This window comes from Sapajus apella, unplaced genomic scaffold, assembly GCF_009761245.1.
Source record: "Sapajus apella isolate SASKATOON/1434 unplaced genomic scaffold, GSC_monkey_1.0 scaffold43, whole genome shotgun sequence".
NCBI lineage: Eukaryota > Metazoa > Chordata > Mammalia > Primates > Cebidae > Sapajus > Sapajus apella.
In genome coordinates this window covers 1,990,795-2,015,176 of record NW_022436983.1, presented here as the reverse complement: position 1 = coordinate 2,015,176, position 24,382 = coordinate 1,990,795, and the positions used below count along the sequence as shown (strand labels likewise).

The 24,382-nt window shown below is 43.1% G+C and overlaps 1 protein-coding gene across 13 annotated transcripts in view; it reads right to left on the bottom strand.

Moving 5' to 3' along the window:
- The window catches only part of PER3 (period circadian regulator 3), a 62,769-nt gene extending 40,943 nt beyond the window's left edge, over positions 1-21,826 (bottom strand). For 2 of the 13 annotated variants that reach the window (XM_032300270.1, XM_032300265.1), the window contains exons 1-9: positions 21,103-21,678; positions 20,512-20,657; positions 19,568-19,683; positions 18,118-18,319; positions 12,372-12,423; positions 9,036-9,184; positions 6,088-6,166; positions 3,602-3,708; positions 2,900-3,056 (exon numbers count right to left, since the gene is read on the bottom strand). In XM_032300270.1, coding sequence (XP_032156161.1) covers positions 2,900-3,056; positions 3,602-3,708; positions 6,088-6,166; positions 9,036-9,184; positions 12,372-12,423; positions 18,118-18,319; positions 19,568-19,683; positions 20,512-20,657; positions 21,103-21,254 — 1,160 coding nt within the window. In that variant the 5' untranslated portion in view covers positions 21,255-21,678. Of the gene's footprint in view, positions 1-2,899; positions 3,057-3,601; positions 3,709-6,087; positions 6,167-9,035; positions 9,185-12,371; positions 12,424-16,365; positions 16,724-18,117; positions 18,320-19,567; positions 19,684-20,511; positions 20,658-21,102; positions 21,679-21,708 lie in introns of those variants that run through there. The other 11 variants (XM_032300269.1, XM_032300263.1, XM_032300268.1 and 8 more) reach the window with 9 other exon arrangements.
- Positions 21,827-24,382: the final 2,556 nt, after the last annotated feature.

Below are 24,382 nucleotides of genomic sequence, written 5' to 3'. Positions count from 1 at the left end.
TTTTTTTTTTTTTTAAAGAGACAAGGTCTTGTTCTTTTGCCCAGCCTGGAGTGCAGTGGTGCAATTCTGGCTCACTACGTCCTTGAACTCCTGGACTCAAGTAACCCTCTTGTCTCAGCCTCCTAGGTAGCTGGGACTATAGTTACATACCCCCATGCCCAGCTAATTTTTGTTTTTAAATTTTTTATAGAGATGGGGTCTATGTTGCCCAGGCAAATCTTGAACTCCTGGCCTCAAGTGATCCTCCTGCCTCAGCCTCTCAAAATGCTGGGATTACAAGCATGAGGCAGTAAAGTGTATTTTAAATCAGTAATTATATAATGTGAAAATGATTAATCTGCAGGCAATAAGGAGACAGGCTTCATCAAATAGCAACAAAAATGACATGAAATATTACATTGCTGTGTATGTAAAGTGAAGTAGGAGTAAGAAAGAAAACCTGGCTGCAGTCTCCACTTCCAACTCTTCCTCAGGTGATCCCTGGGAAGGTTACTCCAGTTCACTGAGTATGGATTTTACCTATAAAATGAGAGGTGAGGACACCTAACCTGGCTGCCTGCAACGCTGCTGGAAGGACTGAGAGAGACATGGGGAGGGTCCCTTGCTCAACAGTCTCACAGCCCCCTTCTCATCTCAATTGTCACACTTAACAAACTCTAGTTATATACGACAGTGCCATTTTTATTTACTGTCTCTCCCATGACAGTGTGGGTTCCCTGATGGTCAAGAGAACATTCTTATTACCATCATATTCTCAAGGCCTGGCACCCTGTCTTACACAGAGCTTTACACTTTATAAATATATGATTATTATTTTATAGCAAGATTAATACCTACTAGACCTTAAATCTTTTTCCTCACATAATCTTTGTTGTTAAGATGTAAATACCAGTGTGATTTTTAAAAATACTGAAAACATTCTGAATATTCATTATATGTTGGGTAATTTCACATATATTTAATCAAACCACTGAAAAGACAGCTTCAGAAATCTAGGAAGTGTCTCTAACCCTGACTGGGGTTGGGGAACACAGACCATCACTGAGCCCCACATGGAAGCCTCATGAGGGCATCTTACTAGCTGTGGTTTCCTACATTCAGGCAAAGCAACCATCAGATTTCATGTTCATTTCCCAATAGGTTACGGTACTTAGGAGGTATGGGGTGGGGAGAAGGGAGGAAGTCCTTTCTGAGCAATACAAATGGTAATTACTTGGCAGCTGTATTTCTCAATTATGAATTTCGTGTTCTAGTACAAATCAGTCTCATGAGTTAGGGCAGCCGGGAGCCCATGTCTTCCATTAAGTTCTAGATGTGCTCTGAGGAGAGGCCAAACCCTGGAGTAGAAAAAGCTAAGAGCAACCTTGAGACCTCTTCTCACCATGGCTCTGCATCATCTCTACTGTAATATTAACAGGTGATCAAATATGTCTCACTGGTAGATCTACTGTTTTCAGTTTCTTGCTCACGTAGACAACACTGTATGGCAAGATACCAAAAAACCAAACTTCTCCATCTCAGCATGATACTGGAGTCAAGTAAAATTTCTATGCTTAAAAAAAAAAGACATCGAAGGGAAACCTAGGGCCAGGACAAAAGGCATAGAATTCAATTAAAAATGGACCAAAGGATTGGGCGTGATAGCTCATGCCTGTAAGCCCAGCAGTTTGGGAGGCCGAGGTGGGCAGGTCATTTGAGGGCAGGAGTTTCAGACTGGCCTGGCCAATGTGATGAAACCCTGTCTCTATTAAAAATACAAAAAAATGAGCCGGGGTGGTGGTGTGTGCCTGTAATCCCAGCTACTGGAGAGGCTGAGGAAGCCACAATTGTGCCACTGTACTCCAGCCTGGGTGACAGAGTGAGACCCTGTCTCAAAAAAAAGACCAAAGACTCAAGGGCCTGGGAGTATTGTAGGCAGAAGAAGTAGAGGGCCGGGCTGGTCTAGTTCCATTCCAGGTGATGCTGTTACGTGACAGGAAACAGCAAGCAAACAAGCTGGTGTCAACTATGCTGGCAGGAAAAGAAATATTAAAAAATGGATACAGGCTGGGTGCGGTGGCTTACACCTTCAAAATCCCAGCACTCTGGGAGGCAGGCGGATGCTTGAGCCCAGGAGTTTGAGACCCACCCGGGCAACATGGCAAAACCCCATCTCTAAGAAAAATACAAAAATTAGCTGAATGCATTGGCAGGCACCTGTGGGCCCAGCTACTCAGGAGGCTGAAGTGGGAGGATCACCTGAGCCCGGGAGGTTCAGGCTGCAGTGAGCTGTGAATGTACCACTGCACTCCAGACTGGGCAACAGAGGGAGAACCTGTCTCAAAAAACAAACAAACAAAAATAGACATAACTAAGTGGAATTTGATGGCAGAAGGCTGATATAAAAAGTTTTTACATGCTCACTAAAGAGATCTTTAACATACAGACAAAGAGAAAAAAAAAGAAAAAACCCTGTAGGTCCTAGTACCTACACTTAACCAAAATTCATATTTATTCATATTTTATTTCCTTTCAATTCTCTTTTCCTTATTCCATAGTGTGTTTATGTTTCAAACATAATTATAATAATTTTGTATGCTAATTTTTACATTTAACGTGCCAAATATTTTTTCATGTTATGTGATCTCTGCAAAAATTTTCACTGACCAATATAATAATACATCAAGCAAATATTCCAGATTTTACTTAATGATGGACATTTAAGCTACTTTAAGGGTGACATTATGTCTTACTTTAAGGCTCATGGTATACACTGTCAAACCATCTTCCAAATGCACCAAAAATCTGTGCTTTATTTAGTTCATGTGTCAACTAACTGAGTCAGAGGGCAGTCAATAAGCTATGGAGTATTATTTGATACAAGATATGTTTTAGAAAATATGAAAACTGACTAGCTTACATTCGAACTTTATGCCGACCAATGACGAAAGAAACCTTCCTGGTCCAGGGATTCACGAAGCTGGACCAACTGGAATCCAGTATGATGTAGTCTCCATTTTGAGTACAGAATCGAATGGGAGAATGTTCAAAGGGAGGATGCCCTGCATACTTTAAGACTATATAAAATAAAAAGATGAAAATGGATTTATTTAACACAGATACTGACTACAAATGTCCTTTTTTAGCCATTTATTTGTAAATGTTTTAGTGTTTTTTTTTTTTTTTTTTTGAGACACAGTCTTGCTCTGCTGTCCAGGCTGGAGTGCAGTGACGTGATCTTGGCTCACTGCAACCTCCACTTCCCAGGTTCAAACAATTCTCATGCCTCAGCCTCCTGAGTAGCCGGGATTATAGGCATGTGCCACCATGCCCAGCTAATTTTTGTATTTTCAGTAGAGATGGATTTCACCATGTTGGCCAGGCTGGTCTCAAACTCCTGACCTCAGGCGATCCGCCCACGTTGGCCTCCCAAAGTGCTGGGATTATAGGTATGAGCCACTGTGTCTGACCTGTTTTAGTATGTTAAATAGAAAACAATTGCTTTAGCAGTTTCAATCTACTGTCTATCTGGCTAACGGTTGCACTCTAATAAGATGAAAAAAAAACTAGAACAAATCAATGATAGAAAAACATTTCTTCCAATAAAGAAGTAGGTCCTTACCTTTTTGGTGTATGGCAACCATCAGAGAACGATCTTCAGGGTGCAGGTAGCTTAAGATCGACGTTCCAATCAGGTCCTGAGGTAGGTAACCCAGCAAAGGCACTGCTCTGGAATACAGATACACAACACAGGTGGCACGTTACACTCATCAGGTAATTCCTATAATTTATATACTTTTAAAAATACTTCTTTATTTCATTCTAAATTTGAAACAATTTTATGCAAAGCTGTTTATCTTAGCATTTATAAAAACAAAAAAGAACCTAAGTGCCGATCCTGGGGGAAATGGCTGCGTAATCTAACACATGTTGGTTGTCAGACACATTGCATCAGAATCATCTAGGGAGCTTGCTAAAATACAGATCATATATTTAATCAAAAAACTGAAATACAGCTTCAAAATCTAGGATGTATCTCTAACCCTGACTGGGGTGGGGAACAAAGACCATCACCGAGCCCCAGATGGAAGCCTCATGAGGGCATCTTACTGGCTGCGGTTTCCTATGTTCACACCAAGCAATCATCGGATTTCATGTTCATTTCCCAATAGGTTTCCGTACTTGGGGGGTAGGGGGTGGGAAGAAGGGATGAAGTCCTTTCTGAGCAATATAAATGATAATTATTTGGCAGCTGTTATTTCTTAATTATCAAATTCGTGTTCTAGCACAAATCAGTCTCATGAGTTAGGGCAGCCAGGAGCCCATGTCATCCATTAAGTTCTAGACATGCTCTGCGGAGAGGTCAAATCATAGGCTCACTGTAAGCTTACTAAATCAGAATCTCTGGAAGTAAGACCAGGCATCTGTATTTTTAGCAAGTTCCTTAGAGGACTCTGATGCCCTCCATTATGTTAATGTTGCCATTTTAAAAAGTCTACAAAAAGCATATCATAACATAGAAAGATGCTGTTGAAGTTAAATGAATAAGGCAGGTTGCTAATTCATACAGCATAATTATAATTACATAAAAACAATGTCATCCAAAAGGTGGTATCAGATAGACAGATTTATATAGACATAGTTTCAGGATAAAGGTTCATGGGAAACTTAGAATGGTAAGACTAAGGATGCCTCAGAAAAAACTGGATTCCATAAGTATTTTCCATGTGTAGAAACCCACAAACATTTTCTTTTTTTTTTTTTTTGTTTTGAGACAGAGTCTTGCTCTGTTGCCAGGCTGGAGTGCAGTGGCACGATCTCGACTCACTGCAACCTCCATCTCCCAGGTTCAAGTGATTCCCCTGCCTCAGCCTCCTGAGTAGCTGGGACTATCGAACACAACAGATTTAAGCTATTTTTAGAATTTTATTTAACTAAATTTTCTTACTTTATACAGATTAAGTATCTCAGCCATTACTATTTGGTTTCAGAGTAAATATCAAATAAACTCACTTTCAGATGTTAAAATTTTTCAATTAAAAAAACTATCAAGGCCGGGCACAGTGGCTCATGCCTGTAATACTAGCACTTTGGGAGGCCAGGGTGGGCAGATCACGAGGTCAGGAGATTGAGGCCAGTATGGTGAAACCTGATCTCTACTAAAAATACAAGAATTAGCTGGGTGTGGTGGCACGCTGCCTGTAATCCCAGCTCCTTGGGAGGCTGAGGCAGGAGAATCGCTCCAATCAGGGAGACGGAAGTTGCAGTGAGCAGAGATTACGCCACTGCACTCCAGCCTGGTGACACAGCGAGACTCTGTCTCAAAACAACAACAACAACAACAAACAAAACACAAAACTATCAAAAAAATGTTTTTGACATTTTTGCTTTACAGTTATGTGTGGCGTGGTGTGTTGGTTCCCAGATTTTCAAATTTCATGAGTAAGTAAAATTTTAAAATAAATGTGGGAAAAAAACTTGGGATACTGATGTGGTGATACTTATATTTACTCCAAATAAAGATATTAAAAAACAGCAATACACAATAACAACTACCTACTATTACTATCCTTTAAACAACAAAGCCTATTTCAACATCCCCCAAAAGTAGGAAGGACGTAAGTTCAAAATAAAGAGCAATTCTTTACAAAAAAATCATCTGTTCTCCCCACCTTTGCCCCTGCTTCAGACTAACCGAAATTGCATCCTAAGCTGATTTGAGATGCACTTGCCAAGTGGCAGTAACACCAGAATAGGTGCTAGAAGACCAGAGTCTTGGTCCCAGTTTGAGCGCAATCAGATACCACACATCTGTCTCAGCAAACTGGCCCCGGGGTCCACTGTCTTCCTCTGTAAAATGAAATAATTCTTGGCCTACCTAAAGTATGCAGTTGTGAAATCAAATATAACTTGTAAGCACTTTATAATATGCAAGATATTTATATTAAAAATTTAGATAACATGCATTTCCATGTAACAAAAATCAAACAGGTAAATGGATAGATTTCAGTTATATAATGCATAAACATGCAAACATAATGTAAACTTCTTCACATTTATATTTATTTCCAGAAACAAATTTCTTTTACGCTTAAAAGAAGTACTTACCTTTCATCTACTTCAAGAAAAACACACCCTGGGGTGTGTGTTGTGGTAAAGATTCTTTTATTCACTGGGATTCGAGGAGCTTTGGGAAAAAAAAAAAAAAAAAAAAGAGAGACTCATTTAAAGGCAAATATCTAATTAATTATCCACTTAACTACCTAACATATTAAAAAGAGAACAAAATCTTTATGAAATTGAAGAGGAAAAATTAATAGAAATAAAATCAATGCAGGAAAGAGAAGCAGAAATTAAATTTTTCTTTTATAAGCAAACTCTCCTGAGTCCTTCCCCATCCCATGGAATTGTGTCCTGCTTTGCAAGTTGTGTAAGTTTATAAATTCTTGTATTCTTGTTCTCTATAGCTGATAATTGTAAGTTTCTGTAGCACAGCGAAGGTCATTAAGAAATGCCCAAGCAGGCAGGACTCCAGCCTTCTGGGCGCTGTAACAGAAGGCAACAGATAAGGCCCGTGCTAGAATCCTTGAGCTCGACAGATAGTGAACATCTGGGTTGCATAGCAACAGTCATATGTAATCCTAAGTTAGGTGCCTATCATTGCTTGATAAATTGCCTTGGTTCTACACCTGCAAACTTGTTTTAGTGCCACTATGTATTTCATGTATAAAAAGTCAAACCCTGCCTTTGTTAAGGGCTCAGCCATTTTGTTCCCAGTCAGGGAACCAGCTGGGCCGGTGTACACCTAAAATAAACTCCTTCTGTAACCTCAATGGTCTCTCTAAAATCCTGCAACAAAATGGTACAAATTTCATTTAGTGGCCTGGCCTTCAAGCAGCCAAAGCTACAGTTAAATGATGATTTCATTACTAACTTTTATTTAGGTTAAAATGTGAAGCCTACTAAAGTCAATTTTAAAAAGAGAGAGAAAGAATGTGCACATTAAATAGTTATCTCTCTTTTTTTTTTTGAGACGGAATCTCACTCTATCCCCCAGACTGGAGTGCAGTGGCACGATCTTGGCTCACTGCAACCTCCACCTCCCAGGTTCAAGCGATTCTCATGCCTCAGCCTTCCAAGTAGCTGGGATTACAGGAACCTGCCACCATGCCTAGTTCATCATAAATAATTTAATAGTTAATAACTAAAAAGTTTAATCAGATTTACTAGCTTCATATAACTAAACAAACACAAATATTACAAATATTATTTAGTACCATATGGATATTCGAGGTCAGGAGTTCGAGACCAGCCTGGCCAACATGGTGAAACCCATCTCTATTAAAAACACAAAAATTAGCCAGAGTGTTGGTGCACATCTGTAATCCCAGCTATTTGGGAGGCTGAGGCAGGAGAATCACTTGAACCTGGGAGGCGGAGGTTGGAGTAAGCCAAGATCGTGCCACTGCACTCCAGCCTGGGAGACAGAGCAAGACTTCATCTCAAAAAAAATTGGTATGATCAGTTCTGCTCTAATGCTTGCTTTAAAAATGAAGTGCAACTGGGCTTGGTGGCTCATGCCTGTAATCCCGGCACCTTGGGAGGCCAAGGCAGGCTGATGACTTGAGGTCAGGAATTTGAGACCAGCCTGCCCAACAAGGTAAAACCCTGTCTCTACTAAAAATACAAAAATTAGCAGGGCATTGGGGCAGGCACCTGTAATCCCAGGTACTCGGGAGGCTGAGGCATGAGAATTGCTTGAACCTGGGAGGTGGACGTTGCAGTGAACTGTGCCACCGCACTCCAGCCTGGGTGACAGAGCAAGACTCAAAAATAAAAAAAAAAAAGAAAAAAATGACGTGACTGATATATTAGGGAACAATTTGAGCAATTGCTAATATCTCATTTGCATATGTACTTTTTCATTTTCAAGAAAGCTTAAGTGAATGCAGAAAATAGCATCCAAGTGAAAGGAACTACTTACGAATACACAAAAACAGGTGTGATGGCTCATACCTATAATCTCAGCACTTTAGGAGGCCAAGGCAGGACGATCACTAGAGCCCAGGAATTCGAGACCAGCCTGGGCAAAATAGTGTGACCCTGTGTCTACAAAAAATAAATAAGTAAATAAAATTAGTAGGGCATGATGGTGAGTGCCTGTGGTCCTAACTACCTTGGAGGCTGAGACCAGAGGATCACTTAAGCCTTGGAGTCTGAGGTTGCAATGAGCCATGATCACACACTGCGCTCTAGCCTGAGTGACAGAGCAAACCCGTCTCAAAACAAAGCAAAACAATAACAGAAAAAGAATATGCAAAAACATACACATCCACCTCAAACATCTACCTGCTACCTCAGTTCATCCCGTGGTATGAGCCGTATTTACTGTAGTGTTTGTATATTTCCTAACCATTTAACACGTGTGAAACCATGTTATCATTTTTATTTGATTCCTGTCTTATTTTTAATGTGCAACTAAGTTTTTGAGTTTTGTGCTCCTAAACCCCTTTTCCCCATAAGTCCTGTGGTTTTTATTGTGTGACCGTTGCACAGGATGGTGATTTGTAGGAGAGAATATGTCGTATTACATCCAAACTGACTTTAAGTAATACATGGAAGCTGCCTATGTATTAATATATGCACTAGAAATATAGTTCTGCTCGTGAAAGATATAATATACATTTTACTCAGGGAGTTTCACACTTCAAAAACATAAAATCACTCTTGTGGCCTCTCTGGGAAACAATTTCAGCACTCTTCTTTCACATAAGACAAGCAGAAGGCCACACTGAATGGGTCACCAGCAGAGAGGACTAGAAGATTGCATCTGCTGCGACCATTCGTTCAGCCACGCAGACCACAAAGGCAATGACTGCACAGGCAGCCAAGGTCAGTAAACAGACATTGGTGAAAAACAGCTTCAAACCCCTCAAGAGTTTAAGGGTCAAACTGGAGACCCAAGCACTCTTTTTTTGTTCTGTGACTGACATAAACAGACTTTCCCATGTTCCTATCTGATGGCTGACGTTTCTGCATCTTATCTACTGACTTACCTTCGTAACCAGAGTGAATCTTTTCAACCACAGTGAGACAGCAAGGCTCCGATTCCAATTCTGGCTGGGCAGGGTGATGGACATGAATCAGATAAGGGATGATCCGGAATGGGGAGGGACGCTTCTCTTGCTCTCTGTCTTCACCTCCACTGAGGAGATTAAAGATATTAGTGCTGGTCCTGATGCACCCTCCAGGCCCACTGTGAAACAAGGCTGGGAGAAATGTTTTATTGGTAATTTCCAAGAGAGACATACCCACATTAAAAATGTTTAAACGTGTTTGTTTTCAAAAGAAAGAATATGTTAGCTTAAGTTTTCGATATTATTCAACAAGGAAGAGGTTGTGTAAAGAGTTAGCTTAGGTTACTGTGAGTGTAAAAACAGATCTAGTGTTTCCATGACTTTTCTCCTGACCCCCATGCACTGAATTCCCAGTCTGACTTTTCCCCTTCTGCTGTGAAGAGAGACAGGCATAGATGTCTCATCTGTCTCATCTCACACATCTATATCAGCTGTCACAAGAGAGAAAACGGGGTCCCCTGCAATCAAGTCCCGGAGCCAGTTCTGTCATCCCTTTCTATACTCTCTAAAAACCAATTTCGTCTCCAGCTTCAGTGATGCCCTCATCACCGACCCTCACATGTGGTCAGGTGCTCCGTCCATACAGGCATCCGGCTGAGGAGGAAAGAAAAAGCTGAGGCTAAAACCGAGCTCAGCAAGCCCTGCCCTGGCACAGAGGGCATGCCCTTTCCACTCCTCACCAAGAACCTCTCAGTAGGGGGTCTGATTGACGGCTTCAAAGATCGTCACCCTGTGTTATCACTGCAGCTGCCCAGCAGATGCTTCTGCTGGGAGATGCCACTTCACCTAAAATCAGAAAGCCCAAGATTGAATTCACACTCACCCACTTTTACCAATCACACATCTACTCTCTGGCCAGCACATAAAGGCGTGACCACCAATCCTAAGGGAGTCTTTACTGCCAGAGATTATCCAGTTCATTCCCACTCCACCTCACTCTTTAAAAAAAAAAAAAAAAAAAAAACAAAACCAGTGTTACTCTGTTGCCCAAGCTGGAGTGCAACAGCACAATCTCAGCTCACTGCAATCTGTGCCTCGCCGATGCTCCTGCCTCAGCCTCCCAAGTAGCTGGGATTAAAGGTGTGCGCCATCACACTCAGCTGATTTTTGTATTTTTAGTAGAGACAGGGTTTCGCCATGTCGGCCAGGCTGGTCTCGAACTCCTGACCTCAGGTGATCCGCCTACCCTGGCCTCCCAAAGTGCTGGGATTACAGGAGTGAGCCACTGTGCCTCGCCAAAACAAAATATTAATGTAGTGTTTTATATTCACACATTATTTGACCTTCCTTCTCTGTCTTAAAAAAGAAAAAAAGGGAAACTGAAATGAATGTTTCCTACCTCTGTTCACTGAAAATTCCTAGAAGCAATGACAACCCTGTAGCAATAACCATCCCTACCACATAGATTTGGCCTCCAAATATGAATGCCATTTCCCACATGGAACCAGGGATCTTTAGAGAAATGACTGACTCCAAGCCTGGGTTAAGAAATGTCTAAAACGAGTCTGGGGTGTCTCATGCTTAAAACAATAGAAGCTGTCAAAGACCACAGGGCACTCTCACACAGGTACAAGGGCCAACCCAAAGGGATTCCTACTGGCCAAAGAAGGGACCATTTTGAGCCTCAAAAACATTAATGAGAACTTTCTCTCTTAGAATGACATTCTGAAATCCTGATGGAGGAAATCAGATAAGATCTGAGCTGCGCTACCCAGTAACTTGGGAAGAGGGAGTTAAGGAACTGCTGCTGGCAGAGATGACGCCAGAGTGGCCATGGGTTCAAGTTATTAAAAAGCTGGGTGATGAGACCATATCGGTTCATTAAACTATCTTCTTTTGTGCTATGTTTGAAAATTCCCAAAGTAAAAAGTCTTAAAAATAAGTGATAAACTTAAATAAAACATTTCATGCAGAAGTCCCAGCTCCCCGTGGCATGGCCCCTGCTTCCCCATCTTCTTCCATCCTCGCTCCTTCCTCCACTCCAGCCACAGCAGCTCTGTCATTCCTCCCACAGGCCAGGCATGCCCCACCCCAGAGCCTCTGCACCTGCTGCTCCCTATGCCTGGAACACACTTGCTCAGCGACACTTGCCACCCTCAGATACTGGTGTGGCTCACCGCCTGCCCTCCCTCTGGCTGCTGTTTCCAATTAGGCTTCCTGAGCTCCCGGATAACCCTGAATACAACAGCAAGCTTCCACTTCCCAGAACTCCTGCTCTTTGCTTTACTGTCTACACATAACTTATCACTAGCCAACACACAGGCATCTGAATATGTGTTTATTATTGGTCTCCTTCTCACTGAATTTAAGGTATATAAGGCAAGAACTCTGCTTGGATCCCAGCAGTGTCTGGCTCAAAGAAAGCACCCCAAAATATTTATTAACATCAGAAACACATATAGTACTTACTAAGAGGCAGGAGCTGTTCTGATATCTTCATACCACTTACTTGCAAATGAACAGAGCCCTCCCACTGCCAGGCCCTTCCTCAGGCTGTCCCTCCCAAGCATCCAGATCCTATGAGCTCAAGTCCCCAAATTCCATGGAATATTGGATTATCAGACTATTTCATGGGATTTTTTTCTTCTCTCTAAACATCTAGAGCATTTAGTAACTTCAATATTAAAACGGGCAATCACAACATCATCTTAAAATATTCTTATTATGAAAGTCATGTTATATACATAATACATATAACACAAAATATATATTATACATACAATACAATGTATACCACATAAGGAACACTAATAATATATTGCAGCAAATTGAGAAGATAAAAAATTCAGTAGTAAATCCTATCAGCAATTAAGTACTGTTAACATTTTCATCTATTTCCTTCTGGTTCACTGTCTCTAGATCTTTTAAATCTTTCTCACAAATATAAATCTCTTGCTTTCTTTAAAGCTACTAAAAATTTCAAAAACTAATTTTAAATGTGACTGAAAAACAAAATGCAAACAAAAAAGCTCACAACAATGGTGATTTTAAGCTGTACTTCACATCTAGTGACTCTTATATGCTCCTAGAGTTAAGAATTATTTTTCTGGACCTTTTTCTTATTGCAATATTATCTAGTTTTCTCATGAATATGTTTCTTCTCAATCAAAATACAAACTCCTTGTGGTAAGAACCAAATCTTATTTTTTGTATCTCGCAACAGAAGTGAACTGAATATACAAGAATCAAAATAAGTGCAAAATAAAATCAGAGCATAATCCGCTATTTTTGGCTTCTACGAGCCACTGTACTTACCGAATCCTGCAGAAAAAGGGTTTCACCGGAGCACATTCATACCGTGGAGCTGCTAGAAAGACAGACAGACAGCCAGCCAGAAAGAAGATGCCTGGTCAATCACTCCCTCTTAGGCAGGTCTTTCTCAGTGAAACAATGTTTCACCATTACCAAACAAAAAATTATTTTTTTAAAAAGAGAGAGAGGTCCCATTGATTAAAATACTATTGGGAAATACTAGAATATGACTGGATCTCAAAATGCAAGAAGACAGTTCTATTTTAATCAAGGGGATCTCCCTCTAATACCAAAAACAATACTAGTATTTCCCAATTTGTCTTTCATACCAAAGACATACTAGTGTTTCCCAATCCTGAAAACCGTGAGCCTCAGGTGTAACAGTGAGAATCACATTTATATCATTCCCTCATTAATTCCCATAGTTCCCAAAATGCCTATGCTCATTATCTCAAAGGTCAATGTCATTATACTTAGACACAATAATTCTGGTGGTAATACTCCATTCCATTGCAATAGTCTGGACATTTCTAAAAAACTGGGGATTTGGACTGTTTTCAGTTTTTTAGCTATATGACATATAATTTTCTTTCCTTCTTCTTTCCTTGGATAAATTTCAAAAAGTTGTGTTCCTAGGTTAAATGATAGAATCAATTTATAACTTTCATTGTGTACTGATAAACTAACCTCCAGAAAAGTGTACTAATATTCACATTTATTAATGTTTTCTCACAACCCTCATGCCAGACTTGCTATCAATTATGTTAATTTTTGCATCAATTTTATTGATGTATGAGGTAGTAATTCAGAAATGCCTAAATTTGCCTATCTTAGCGGAAGATGAGGGGGCTGAAATTTCTGCCCAGTGTTTGTTAAGTATATGTATTTCCCGAGTTTCCTGAATATCTTTTGGGCATTTGTTCACTGAAACAAATAGTCTCTAGTTATAGGAACCATGGAAAACTGTGAGATGTTTAAAAAATATACACTGAAGCTTGCATAAACAGTGAGAATCCAAAAGAACTGAAATACTGAAGCAGCCCAGGTCTTGATACTTCTAAGGAGACGATCACAGGAAGAGTCAGAAAGCATTAATAAAGCACTGAAGATTGGTATAATCTTCTACAGAAAACAGCCTTTACTGTGAGATCAGTTTGCTTACACCACTTATCCATCATACCAGGCACCTGAACTCCAACTGCAGTCACTAGAAGTCCTGGACCATTGAAAGCCAGACTACGTGAGCTAAGACAACGGACATGAGCCCAGATGCATCTTCATTCCTAGGCTGTAAATATGTGATGCTTTTTTCTGAAAGCATGCCCTGAAGTAGTAATGGTCAAATCCTTCTAAGAGGTTTGTACAAGACATGTTAAACAAAAACATACTCTAATACAGGACCAGAGGCTGACAAGAGCTGAGTGGATAGCTTCCTAAGTCCTCTTAATGTTCTGTGTGTTCAAAGTAAGGGATCAGAGGAGGTAACACAGGCACAGCCTAGAAAGGGGGCAGAGTTAACCAACTGCTCTCAAGAAGGGTTTCAATTATTGAGATTTACAAGGCAAAAGTACAATATAAAGAGTAAACTAGATTCACATCACACCTTTATGGCATAAGTGAATTTTGAGATCCAAAAGAATAATTTCAGGGCATATTAAGATTTTACATAAAAGGTGATATGGTGAGGCTGTATCCCTACCCAAATCTCATCTTGAATTGTAGTTCCCACAATCCCCACGTGTCAAGGGAGGGACCTAGTGAGAGGTAACTGAATGATGGGGGTGGTTTCCCTCTTCCTGTTCTGGTGATAGTGAGTTCTCATGAGATCCGATGGTTTTATTACTTGGCACTTCTCCTGCTGCCACCGTATGAAGGACATGTTTGCTTCCCATTTTGCTACAATTCTAAGTATCCTGAGGCCTCCCGAGCCATGCTTAACTGTGAGTTAATTAAACCTCTTTCCTTGATAAACTACCCAGTCTTGGGTATGTCTTTATTAGCAGCATGAGAATGGACTAATACAATAAACCTGTACTGCAAAGAGTGGGGTGCTGCTACAAGGATACTTGAAAATGTAGAAGTGACTTTGGAACTGGCTAATAGGCAGAGGCTGGAACAGTTTGGAGGGCTCAGAAGTAAATAGGAAAATGTGGGAAAATCTTGAACTTCCTAGAGACTTATTGAATGGCTTTGACCAAAATGCTGATACAGACATGGACAATGACATCCAGGCTGTGATGGTCTGAGATGGAGATAAGGAACCTGTTGGGACTGGAGTAGAGGTGACTTTTGCTATGCAAAAAGACTGGCGGCATTCTGCCCCTGCCCTAGAGATCTGTGGAACTTTGAACTTGAGAGAGAGGATTTAGGGTATCTGGCGGAAGAAATTTCTAAACAGCAAAGCATTCAAGAGGAAGCGGAGAATAAGGATTTGGAAAAATTGTAGCCTGAAGATGCAACAGAAAAGAAAAACCCATTTTCTGGGGAGAAATTCATGCCTGCTGCAGAAATTTATAAAAGTAACAAGCAGCCAAATGTTAATCACCAAGACAATGGGGAAAATGTCACCAAGGCATGCCAGAGACTTCACAGCAGCCCCTCCATCGCAGGCTGAGGCCTAGGAGGGAAAAAAGGTTTTCTGGGCCTGGTCCAGGGCCCCACTGCTCTGTGCAGCCTTGGGACATGGTCCCCTGTATTCCAGCTGCTTCAGCTCCAACCATGGCTAAAATGGGCCAAGGTACAGCTCAGGCCATAGCTTCAGAGGATGCAAGCCCTATTCCTTGGCAGCTTCCACATGGTGTTGGTCCTGCAGGTACGCCGAAGACCAGAATTGAGGTTTGGAAACCTCTGCCTAGATTTCAGAGGATATAAGGAAATTCTTGGATGTCCAGGCAGAAGTTTGCTATGGGGCAGAGCCCTCATAGAGTGCCACTGCTTGGGCATGTGTAATAGAAATCTGGGGTTGGAGTCCCCACAGTCTCCACTGGGGTAGTGCCCAGTGGAGCTGTGAGAAGAGGGCCATCATTCTCCAGACCCAAGAATGGTAGATCCACTGACAGCTTGCACTGTGCGCCTGGAAAAGCCAGACAATGCCAGCTCATGAAACCACCCATAAGGGGGGCTGTACCCTGCAAAGCCACAGGGGCAGAACTGCCAAGGCTGTCGGAGTCCACTTCTTGTACCAGCATTACCTGGATGTGAGACATGGAATCAAAGGAGATTATTCTGGAGCCTTAAGATTTAATTATTGTCTCAGTGGATTTCAGGTTTGCATAGGACCTTTAGCCCCTTTGTTTTGGACAATTTCTCCCATTTGGAATGGGTTTTATTAATGCCCGTACCTCCATTGTATCTAGGAAGTAACTAATTTGCTTTGGATTTTACAGGTTTATAGGTAAAGGGGACTTGCCTTGTCACAGATGAGACTTTGGATTTGGACTTTTGGGCTAATGCTGGAATGAGCTAAGACTCTGGGGGACTGTTGGAAAGGAATGGTCCTGTTTTGAAACGTGAGGACATGAGATGTGGAAGGGGCCAGGAGCAGAATGATATGGTTTGGCTGTGTCCCGACCCAAATCTCATCTTCAGTTGTAGCTCCCATAATCCCCATGCATGGTAGGAGGAGCCCGGTGGGAGGTAACTGAATCATGGAGGCAGCTTCCTCCATGCTATTTTCATGATAGTAAGTTCTCATGAGAGCTGATGGCTTTATAAGGGGCTTCCCCTTCACTTGGCTCCCATTCTTCTCCTTCCTGACACCATGTGTGGAAGGACATGTTTGCTTTCCCTTCTGTCATGATTGTAAATCTCCTAAGGCCTTCCCAGCCATGTGGAACTGTGAATCAATTAAACCTCTTTCCTTTATGAATTACCCAGTCTCAGGTGGTTCTTTACAGCAGTGTGAGAACAGACTAATACAAAAGGGAAATATCCCAGAAACAAGTAATTAGCAAAAATGAAAAGTCTGAAAAGACAGTCAGTGCTAATGGACAAATACCTGGGGAAAAAATGCGAAAGACCTGGCAGACAATATTGTGGATGTCCTGTTCACAGTTGTATCCCAGCATATGTATTTAGGAAAGGGGAAGAGAAATAAAATCAATATTTTTGAAAGATGGGAACAGGAGAGATGAGGAGCTAGAAGCAAGCAGGGAGGACATGCATGTTTTCTCAAGCTTATGTAAAAATATTTTTAAAAGATGGGGCAATTATAATTGGAAGAAGCATGCAAAGCTATTCTTCATTATATTAAGTACTGGGTAAAAAATTAGAAATAGTATATACAGAGAGTTTCATATATCAAGATGAAAAAGTTTTGGAGATCTGTTTTACAACATTGTAACCATCATTCACAGCAATGGAGTGAAGCCTAAAAATGATTAAGATGGTGTATTAGGTCCGTTTCCATGCTGCTGATAAAGACATATCCCAGACAGGGCAATTTATAAAAGAAAGAGGTTTAATGGACTTACAGTTCCGTGTGGCTGGGGAGGCCTCACAATCATGGCAGAAGGCAATGTGGGGCTAGTCACATCTTACATGGATGGCAGCAGGCAAAGAGAGACAGCTTGTGCAGGGAAACTCTCGTTTTTAAAGTCATCAGATCTTTTGAGACTTATCCACTGTCACGAGAACAGCATGGGAAAGACTTGCTCCCATGATTCAATTACCTCCCACGGGGTTCCTCCCATGACACATGGGAATGGTGGGAGTTCCAATTCAACATGAGATTTGGGTGGGGACATAGTCAAACTCTATCAGATGGTAAATTGTATGTGTTTTTTACCACAATAAATTATTTTTTAGTTAGAGAGAAGGGCTTGGAATTAAAGAGAAAGCTGATATCCATCTATCTATCTATCTATCTATCTATCTATCTATCTATCTATCTATCTTTAGGAGATACTTTACAAAGAATACAAAATAATAAAGCATGACTAAAAAGAAATAAATTAAGATCACACAGGACTGAATGTCACAAAGAAAACTACAATAGGCATCTTTGATTTAGGTAAAAAAGCATCCCAGAAGGAAAACAAAATAATGATACTAATGAACTTTTAGGGGCAATAAAAACTGGAAGAGAGCTACTGATCCTAATTTTTTTTTTTTTTAAACAGAGTTTCACTCTTGTTGCCCAGGCTGGAGTGCAATGGTGTGATCTTGGCTCAATGCAACCTCTCCCTCCCAGGTTCAAGCAATTCTTGTGTCTCAGCTTCCCCAGTGGCTGGGATTACAGGCATGTGCTACCATGCCCAGAATTTTTGTACTTTTTAGTAGAGATGGGTTTCACCATGGCCAGGCTGATCTGGAATTCCTGACCTCAGGTGATCCTCCTGCCTCGGCCTACCAAAGTGCTAGGATTACAGGTGTGAGCCACCACGCCCAGCCAAAGTAAAATCTCTCATACGAGGAAATCATAAAGAAATATAGGAGGAAAAACATTTAATTTTAACTTAAAGGAAACAGCCTTCATAGCAACTAAAGCACTATATGGTATGCTGGTAGTGAAATAGTTAAGACATATAATCTATGAAACAGACGTGACAAAATGGAAACAAATGTATTGTCTTTATGTTACCAGAAGCTTTTAAAATGCTGTTTTCATCACCTGAAGACTTTCTACAACAAGAATAAGAAAAAACAGTTTGCATGCTCTAAATAATGCATTAGTTTCTGTACTATTCCTGTTAAGAACGAAACTGATCTGGATGAGGCAAGATGAACATCTGAACATTGGTCCTGTTACCTCTTTGGGTCCAGTCGTTCCAGAAGGGAAGCTGAGCTCTGGCAGTGTGTGCATAGAACACCCTCACATCTTGAGGGGCAAGCAGGTCGACAAAGCGAGAAGTTGCCAGGACGTCTTTCTTACGATTCAGGATTAAAGCAGCCTGTTCAGAAACGTGCACTAACCTTCCAGACAGAAAGGAAAATACTGCCACAAAGGTATCCTATGAAAAACATTTAAAATAAATGCAAATATTGAGATACTCATAGCAATAGTCCCTGTAAGGTAAATTTCTTCTAGATCTCTACCATGATCAATATCTTAAACTACACAGGTACAACCTATGAAGGCAACAAAACTCCTCAAATACTTTTCTCCAACATCCTTCTTAAATATTCTCATAAAACCTACACCTCACCTGCTGAAGGTTCAATTTCTATGCCAAAAAATATATTAACTAATTCTATGCAGACTAAATATACCTATGGCACATAAACTTGATTCCTTCTCCTCTGCAAACTGTGCCTTACACCTGGGTGGATGGTGTTCTCATCATCAGTACAGATTCCATGCTTTAAGACATGCTGAAGATTCACCTTCTTCAGGAAGCTGTCCTTGACAAACCTCATTATGTAAGCATCTCTGCTCTAATTTCTTCCATTAGATGTAAATGAAACTTACTTATAATCAGCCATTGTTTGTGTTTGCTAGCACTGGCATGCTTTCCTCTCTAGCTTTATGTTAAAGATCTTAAAAGACAAATACTTTCTTAAGCTGTTTTTTAAAATCTCCATAGTACCTACTACAGTACTATGCACACACCAGTCCTTAACATAAGCACTGTTATAATAGTAGGGATGGCTCATGTTCCACTATTATAAAATCTTTAAGTTACAATTATGTTGATGTCTGTACATAAAAATAAGCAACCTCCACCGTATCAACCAAACATGAGGCTCAATTACTCTGTCAAACAAGAAGAGAGATAAAATATATGTGTATATATATACTAAAGGTCTCTTCCAAAATTTTATGAAAAATGACAGTATCTCAACTCACCTGTTCTATAACTTCCAGTTGTTACAACTTGAAGTAGTAGGTATTGGAACTAAGAATGATATAAATAGAAATTAACAATTCGGAGATTAGAATAAGATGCAGGAAATTACTCTGCAGTGTATTTTTTTGTTTTTCTCTTAATTTGAGAGAGCCTGGGAATGCTAAGGAGCTAGAAGCACCTCATAACCAAAGTCACTGAACTGCACAGCACACTTAATGGGCTGCTTCTGTTTTTAGATGTTTTCTCTGGCAAGGGTAGAGAAGCTACACCATGCCTCTTTGGCAGTTCCTCCTTTGCTTCCCTCAAATTGTGGTTGCTGAAACGTTGTTACTCTCCTTAAAAACTGACATCTAGAGCAGGTCGTTAGGAAAAATCACCCAGGTTGATATGGCAAAACGCATGAATTCTTACTGTGTTTTTGGAAGTGTGTTCTGAAGCAATAGTGGTCAGCTCCTCAAGACTGTACATGGTCACATCTGCCTGAGGTGCTCCATTTTGACTGAGAATCTGGAAAAACTCACTGTTTGCTAAGAAACACAGGGAGATAAACAGGTAGTCCAGTGACAACAGTATCTTTAGGAAACCATTTTATTTCTATCAAGCTGGATTTTTTTTTCAGATGAGAACACCTTGGTGCATTTTTCTCGAAAACAGAGCATTTTCTGCTTTTACTTAAAATACATACTGATGGTTGTGCAAACTTAAGATTTTGATTTTATGAATTCTGCATGTTCTGGATCACAAGGAGCAAGAAACATTCAAGGTACTAACTAAAAATTTCAGATGCATATGCAATTTTTTCGGGGGGAGCAGAAACAGTACTCCATCATTCAGGAACATATCATATATGAAGCACAGAGGTTTGTGCTAAAGAGAATATGGCTTTAATGGAATCCCTTGAAATGTCAGGCAGAAAAAGAAAAGTCTTTACAATGGTTCATTTTTAGTTTGGTAAATTCCTCATATATCATTACTGCATTTAAAAAATATGTGTATGGTATGCAAAGGTAACTATTTAGTGGAATGCATTTTTTTCCCCCGTAACTTCCATAAAAGACAATGTTCCTTTAAAAGGTTAGCCTTCAGAATGTGCTTATGCTAAAACTCTACTCTCTTGCAACAGATCGGCAAAACGCTGCAAAGTTACTATAAACTATTATACAGATAAAGTTTTCCTGGTCTTTCAGATGTGAAAAATTAAGACATGAATGCAATCGGTGTAGATCTGCTCATTTTCCATAAAGCACCAGAAAAAGTTCAAAGTATCTGCATGACTAAGAGCCCACTGACCACTCCTCTGGCTGCTGTGAGAGTCCCAGTGCACTTGTAGAACTGAATTTTTCTCGCCTGTTTACCTTGCACGCTGTGGACACAGCGGAGGGCATAGTTGAGGGCATCTAGAGTGCTTGGTTTATTGCGTCTCTCAGAGGGGAAGTATTTTTTCATTTCTTGGACAACCATGATAAGTTCTTCCGAAACTCTGTTTCGATCTTGCTGTTCACTGGAAGATTAAAAAAAAAAAAAAAAAACTGACAATTTCACACCTGTGATGATAACAGCATCTTGCAGTTTATGGAACACAAACTGCAACCCAGGTAAGTTTCTAAGTGGTCTACCGCACCAGTTCATTCAGTCCACAGGGTGATGCCCCTTTTCCTCCAGATAGGGAAGTCAGGCAAACAACTGGTAAATACCACACAGTCTCCACTTACTTTCCCTTAATCCACTTGAGCCCCAAGTCAGCTAACTTCTGTAACCACTTTTCCCTCCTGGTGCTCTTTGGTAATTTTCTTCAGTGTCCCAGATCACTTCATCCTACTGTGCCTGAGTCTCCCCCTACACTTTCCCCGGGGCTTAAAAGAATAAAAAGATTTACGTCCCCCTTTCCCCGCTCTGGGAAAGGACAACTAACGCATGGGGCCCTGAGCCTGAAGCCAGCGCGTCACCTGTGGCTGGGGTCCGCCAATTTTCTCTGCAGATGGAACTCAGGGCTCCACCGCTCCCCAAAGTCTTCGCCCAGGGCCTCGTCCTCAGCTGCCCGTCCCCCGGGGCCAGGAGGTTCCCCGAGGGGCGTCTCGAGGTCTCCGCAGGGCTCCATGTCGTCCTGGGACGGCCCGCTGCCTGCTTCCCGCTCACTTTGCAGCCAGCGACAGACAGCGGTTTCTCACTCCAGTCCGCGCCATGGCGTTAGAGAAACCGGGCGGCTACCACGAGCCAGGGGGCCACGCTCATCTCGGAGGAGCTTCTCCCTCCAGCATCTCCAAAACCCGGAGCTCACTCCACTTTCGGAAGTCCGGCCTGGGGGGAGGAGACAAGGGTGACAAGGGCCAAGTGGAACTGACGGTCCCACGCCAGCGGCCCGGCTGGCTGGGGCGCTCCAACCGCGCGGTCCTCACCCCTGCCCCAACTTTCCCGCGAGCCGATAGGCGGGCCCGGAGAGGCGGGCGGCTCGGAAGCGCAACGCTCCGGGGACCCCAGAGCCGAGGGCCGGGCTCTCGGGGCTCCTGGGCCGCGCTCGGGTCCCGAGAACTCCCGCCCGACCGCGCACTCACCGGCTTCGCTCGCCCGCTGCCCCACGCGCAAGCCGCTCGCCCCCCCGACGCCGGCCGCCCGCGCGTGCAGTCTCGAGGCCCGCCGCGTGCCGGGAAGCAGCCGGCGCCGCGTCCCCTGCCGCCGCGTGACTGGCCCCGCCCCCGAGCCGCGCGATTGGCTGTCGGGGCCGGTTCCGTGGGCCCCCATTGGCCCTGGGGCGGGGCGCGACCCGGTGCGCCCGGGTTATATAAGCCAGGGCGAGGGGGCGGGGTCCTCTGGGGCGCGTTACATAACGCTCGAGGTCTGGCGGAGGCCGGCGCTCGGCCAATCCGGCAGGCGGTACGCGGGCAGGAGGCGGGGTGGCCCTGAGCGGCCTCAGGCCCAACCCGCGCGACTGGAGTGTCCGGCCCCTATGCCACGCCGCCGGGGCGGAGCCGCTGAAGCCAGAGCAGAAATGATAGGGTCAGGGAGCTGCCAGCCACGCGGTGGCGGGACCTGGCTTGGAGCGGGGGGGGGGGGGGGGGGGGGGGGGGGGTGGGGGTGGGTTCTGGAGTCCACGGACTGGGGGCGTGGCGGGGACTGGGGGCGTGCCGGGGCTACCTGGGGCGGCCCGGGCCAGCTCTCTGGGTGGGGTTGGGTTCTGGAGTCCACGGACTGGGGCCGTGGCGGGGACTGGGGGCGTGCCGGGGCGGCCCGGGCCAGCTCTCTGGGTGGGGTTGGGTCCTGGAGTCCGCGGTTGGCTCCGGGCTGCCTGAGCGGGTGTGGGGAGGAGCCCTGGGTGGGGCCGGCTGCAGACAGCGTACCTCTCAACGTGCTTTGGGTGTCTTCTAGGCTTTCCACGGTTTTCACCGCCTCTGACCTACCCAACCCACCCCAGCCGCCCTCATTCTCTGCTAACTCTTGAGGTGAGTGGGGTGGACTTGGAGGAACCGGGCCGTATAGCAACCCTGGCAAAAAACCCATCCGATATTTAGAAACTTTTTTTTTTTGAGACAGGGTCTTGGTCTGTCGCCTAGGGTGGAGTGCAGTGGCGCCATCTCGGCTCACTGCAACCTGTCTTCTGGACTCCAGGCGTTCTCCTGCTTCAGCCTCCCGAGTAGCTGAACTGCAGGCGCAGCCACCGCATCTGGCTAATTGTTATGTTTTTGGTAAAAATGGTCTATGTTGGCCAGGCTGGTCTCAAACTCCTGAGCTCCAGTGTTCTGCTGGCCTCGGTCTCCCGAAGTGTTGGGATTACTGGTGTGAGCCACTGCACCCGCCCAGAAACAGAATTTTGACGGTGAAAATTAAAACACTTCCCTGGAATTCCTAAAATTACAGATTCATTTGGCAACTATGGGAAGACAAATGTAAAAGCCACTGTTTCAGAGGAGGAAGGTGTAGTGCCCTTAAAAAAAAAAAAGTCAGAAAGCTCAGTTTAGATTGTCTCTCTCAACACCTTAGAAATGAAAGGTATAGTGCTGAGTGCCGCCCCTCTCTTTGCTGCCTGGTACAGAAAAAATATTCAGTATTTGTTGGATGAATGAAATTGTATGTAAAGGAAGAGGGGAAAAGTGAAGTGGGTAAGTGCTTATGTTAGGTACTGAATAAACCACCTTATTCTTACAAGCGATAGTCTGGGTTGGCTTGCTGTCCTCGGAAGCTGAGTTTTGTCAAACTGCATTCCTTCAGCAAGTATTTATTGCGTGCAAATCTGGGTAGTGACACTTGGAATCCCAGGGGCTAGAACAGTAGACCACCACCACTCCCTGCCACCCAGGGAGTCAACATTTTATTGAGAAACACATACAAGCAATCCCATAAATAAGTTCATAAAGCCTAAAGCGATGTGTAGAAAACAAGCTACTGGGATGAAGAGTAACTGGGACAGAGGTGAAGGAAGGCGGCCATAGCCGCCTCAGATCAGCCGGGTAGGCCTCTGGGAAGGCGGAGTTAAACCCAAGATGAGCAGCACCTGCCATGATGGATGGGGAAGTGGGCCCTGCAGAGTGGAAAGTACCTGCAAAGGACCTTTGGAAAGAAGTAAGTTTGCTGTTGAGAAACTGAAACAAGCTTTATTCGGGTCTGTTTCTCCTTCAGTGCTTCCTTGCCTGTTTTCATTCATGGCTTAACTCTGGCCTGCAAGCCACACCCTGACATTGAAAGTCCCATGCACACACCTCTCCACTGTCAACAGCTATACTTTGGCAGAGCGTAGGGTCCAGCCCTACAGTAGAACCCCTCTCTACTGGAAATAAAGACACAAGACGCCGAGATCAAGACAAAGAGAGTTTGGGCCCAGGGGTTCACTGCCAACCAAAGCGTGGAGTCCAGCAGTGGCCTCGAGTGCTTGGACATGCTGACTTTTATTGAGTATAAAGCAGCGGGCAGGGTAGGTAGGGCAAGTCATTGGTGGTCAGTGATAGGGTCAAATAAATCACGTGTCTTAGAGACACTTTCAAGTAGCCCGGGCAAGGGAAGAAGCAAGGGCAAGGGAAAAATGCGTCAGCACTTTTTCCATAGTTGTCAAGAAGGAACACAGACATTAAGATTTATGTTACTTTTACTGATTCTATCTCCTAAAAAAGGAACCAGGTGAAGAAGCGGAACACAAAAGTAGACATGGAACGTGACTGCCGAAGCACAGCATCACACAGAGAAAATAATTAAGCCCCTGGATGTTGGCATGTGTCCCTGACAGCCGTCAGGCCTGCC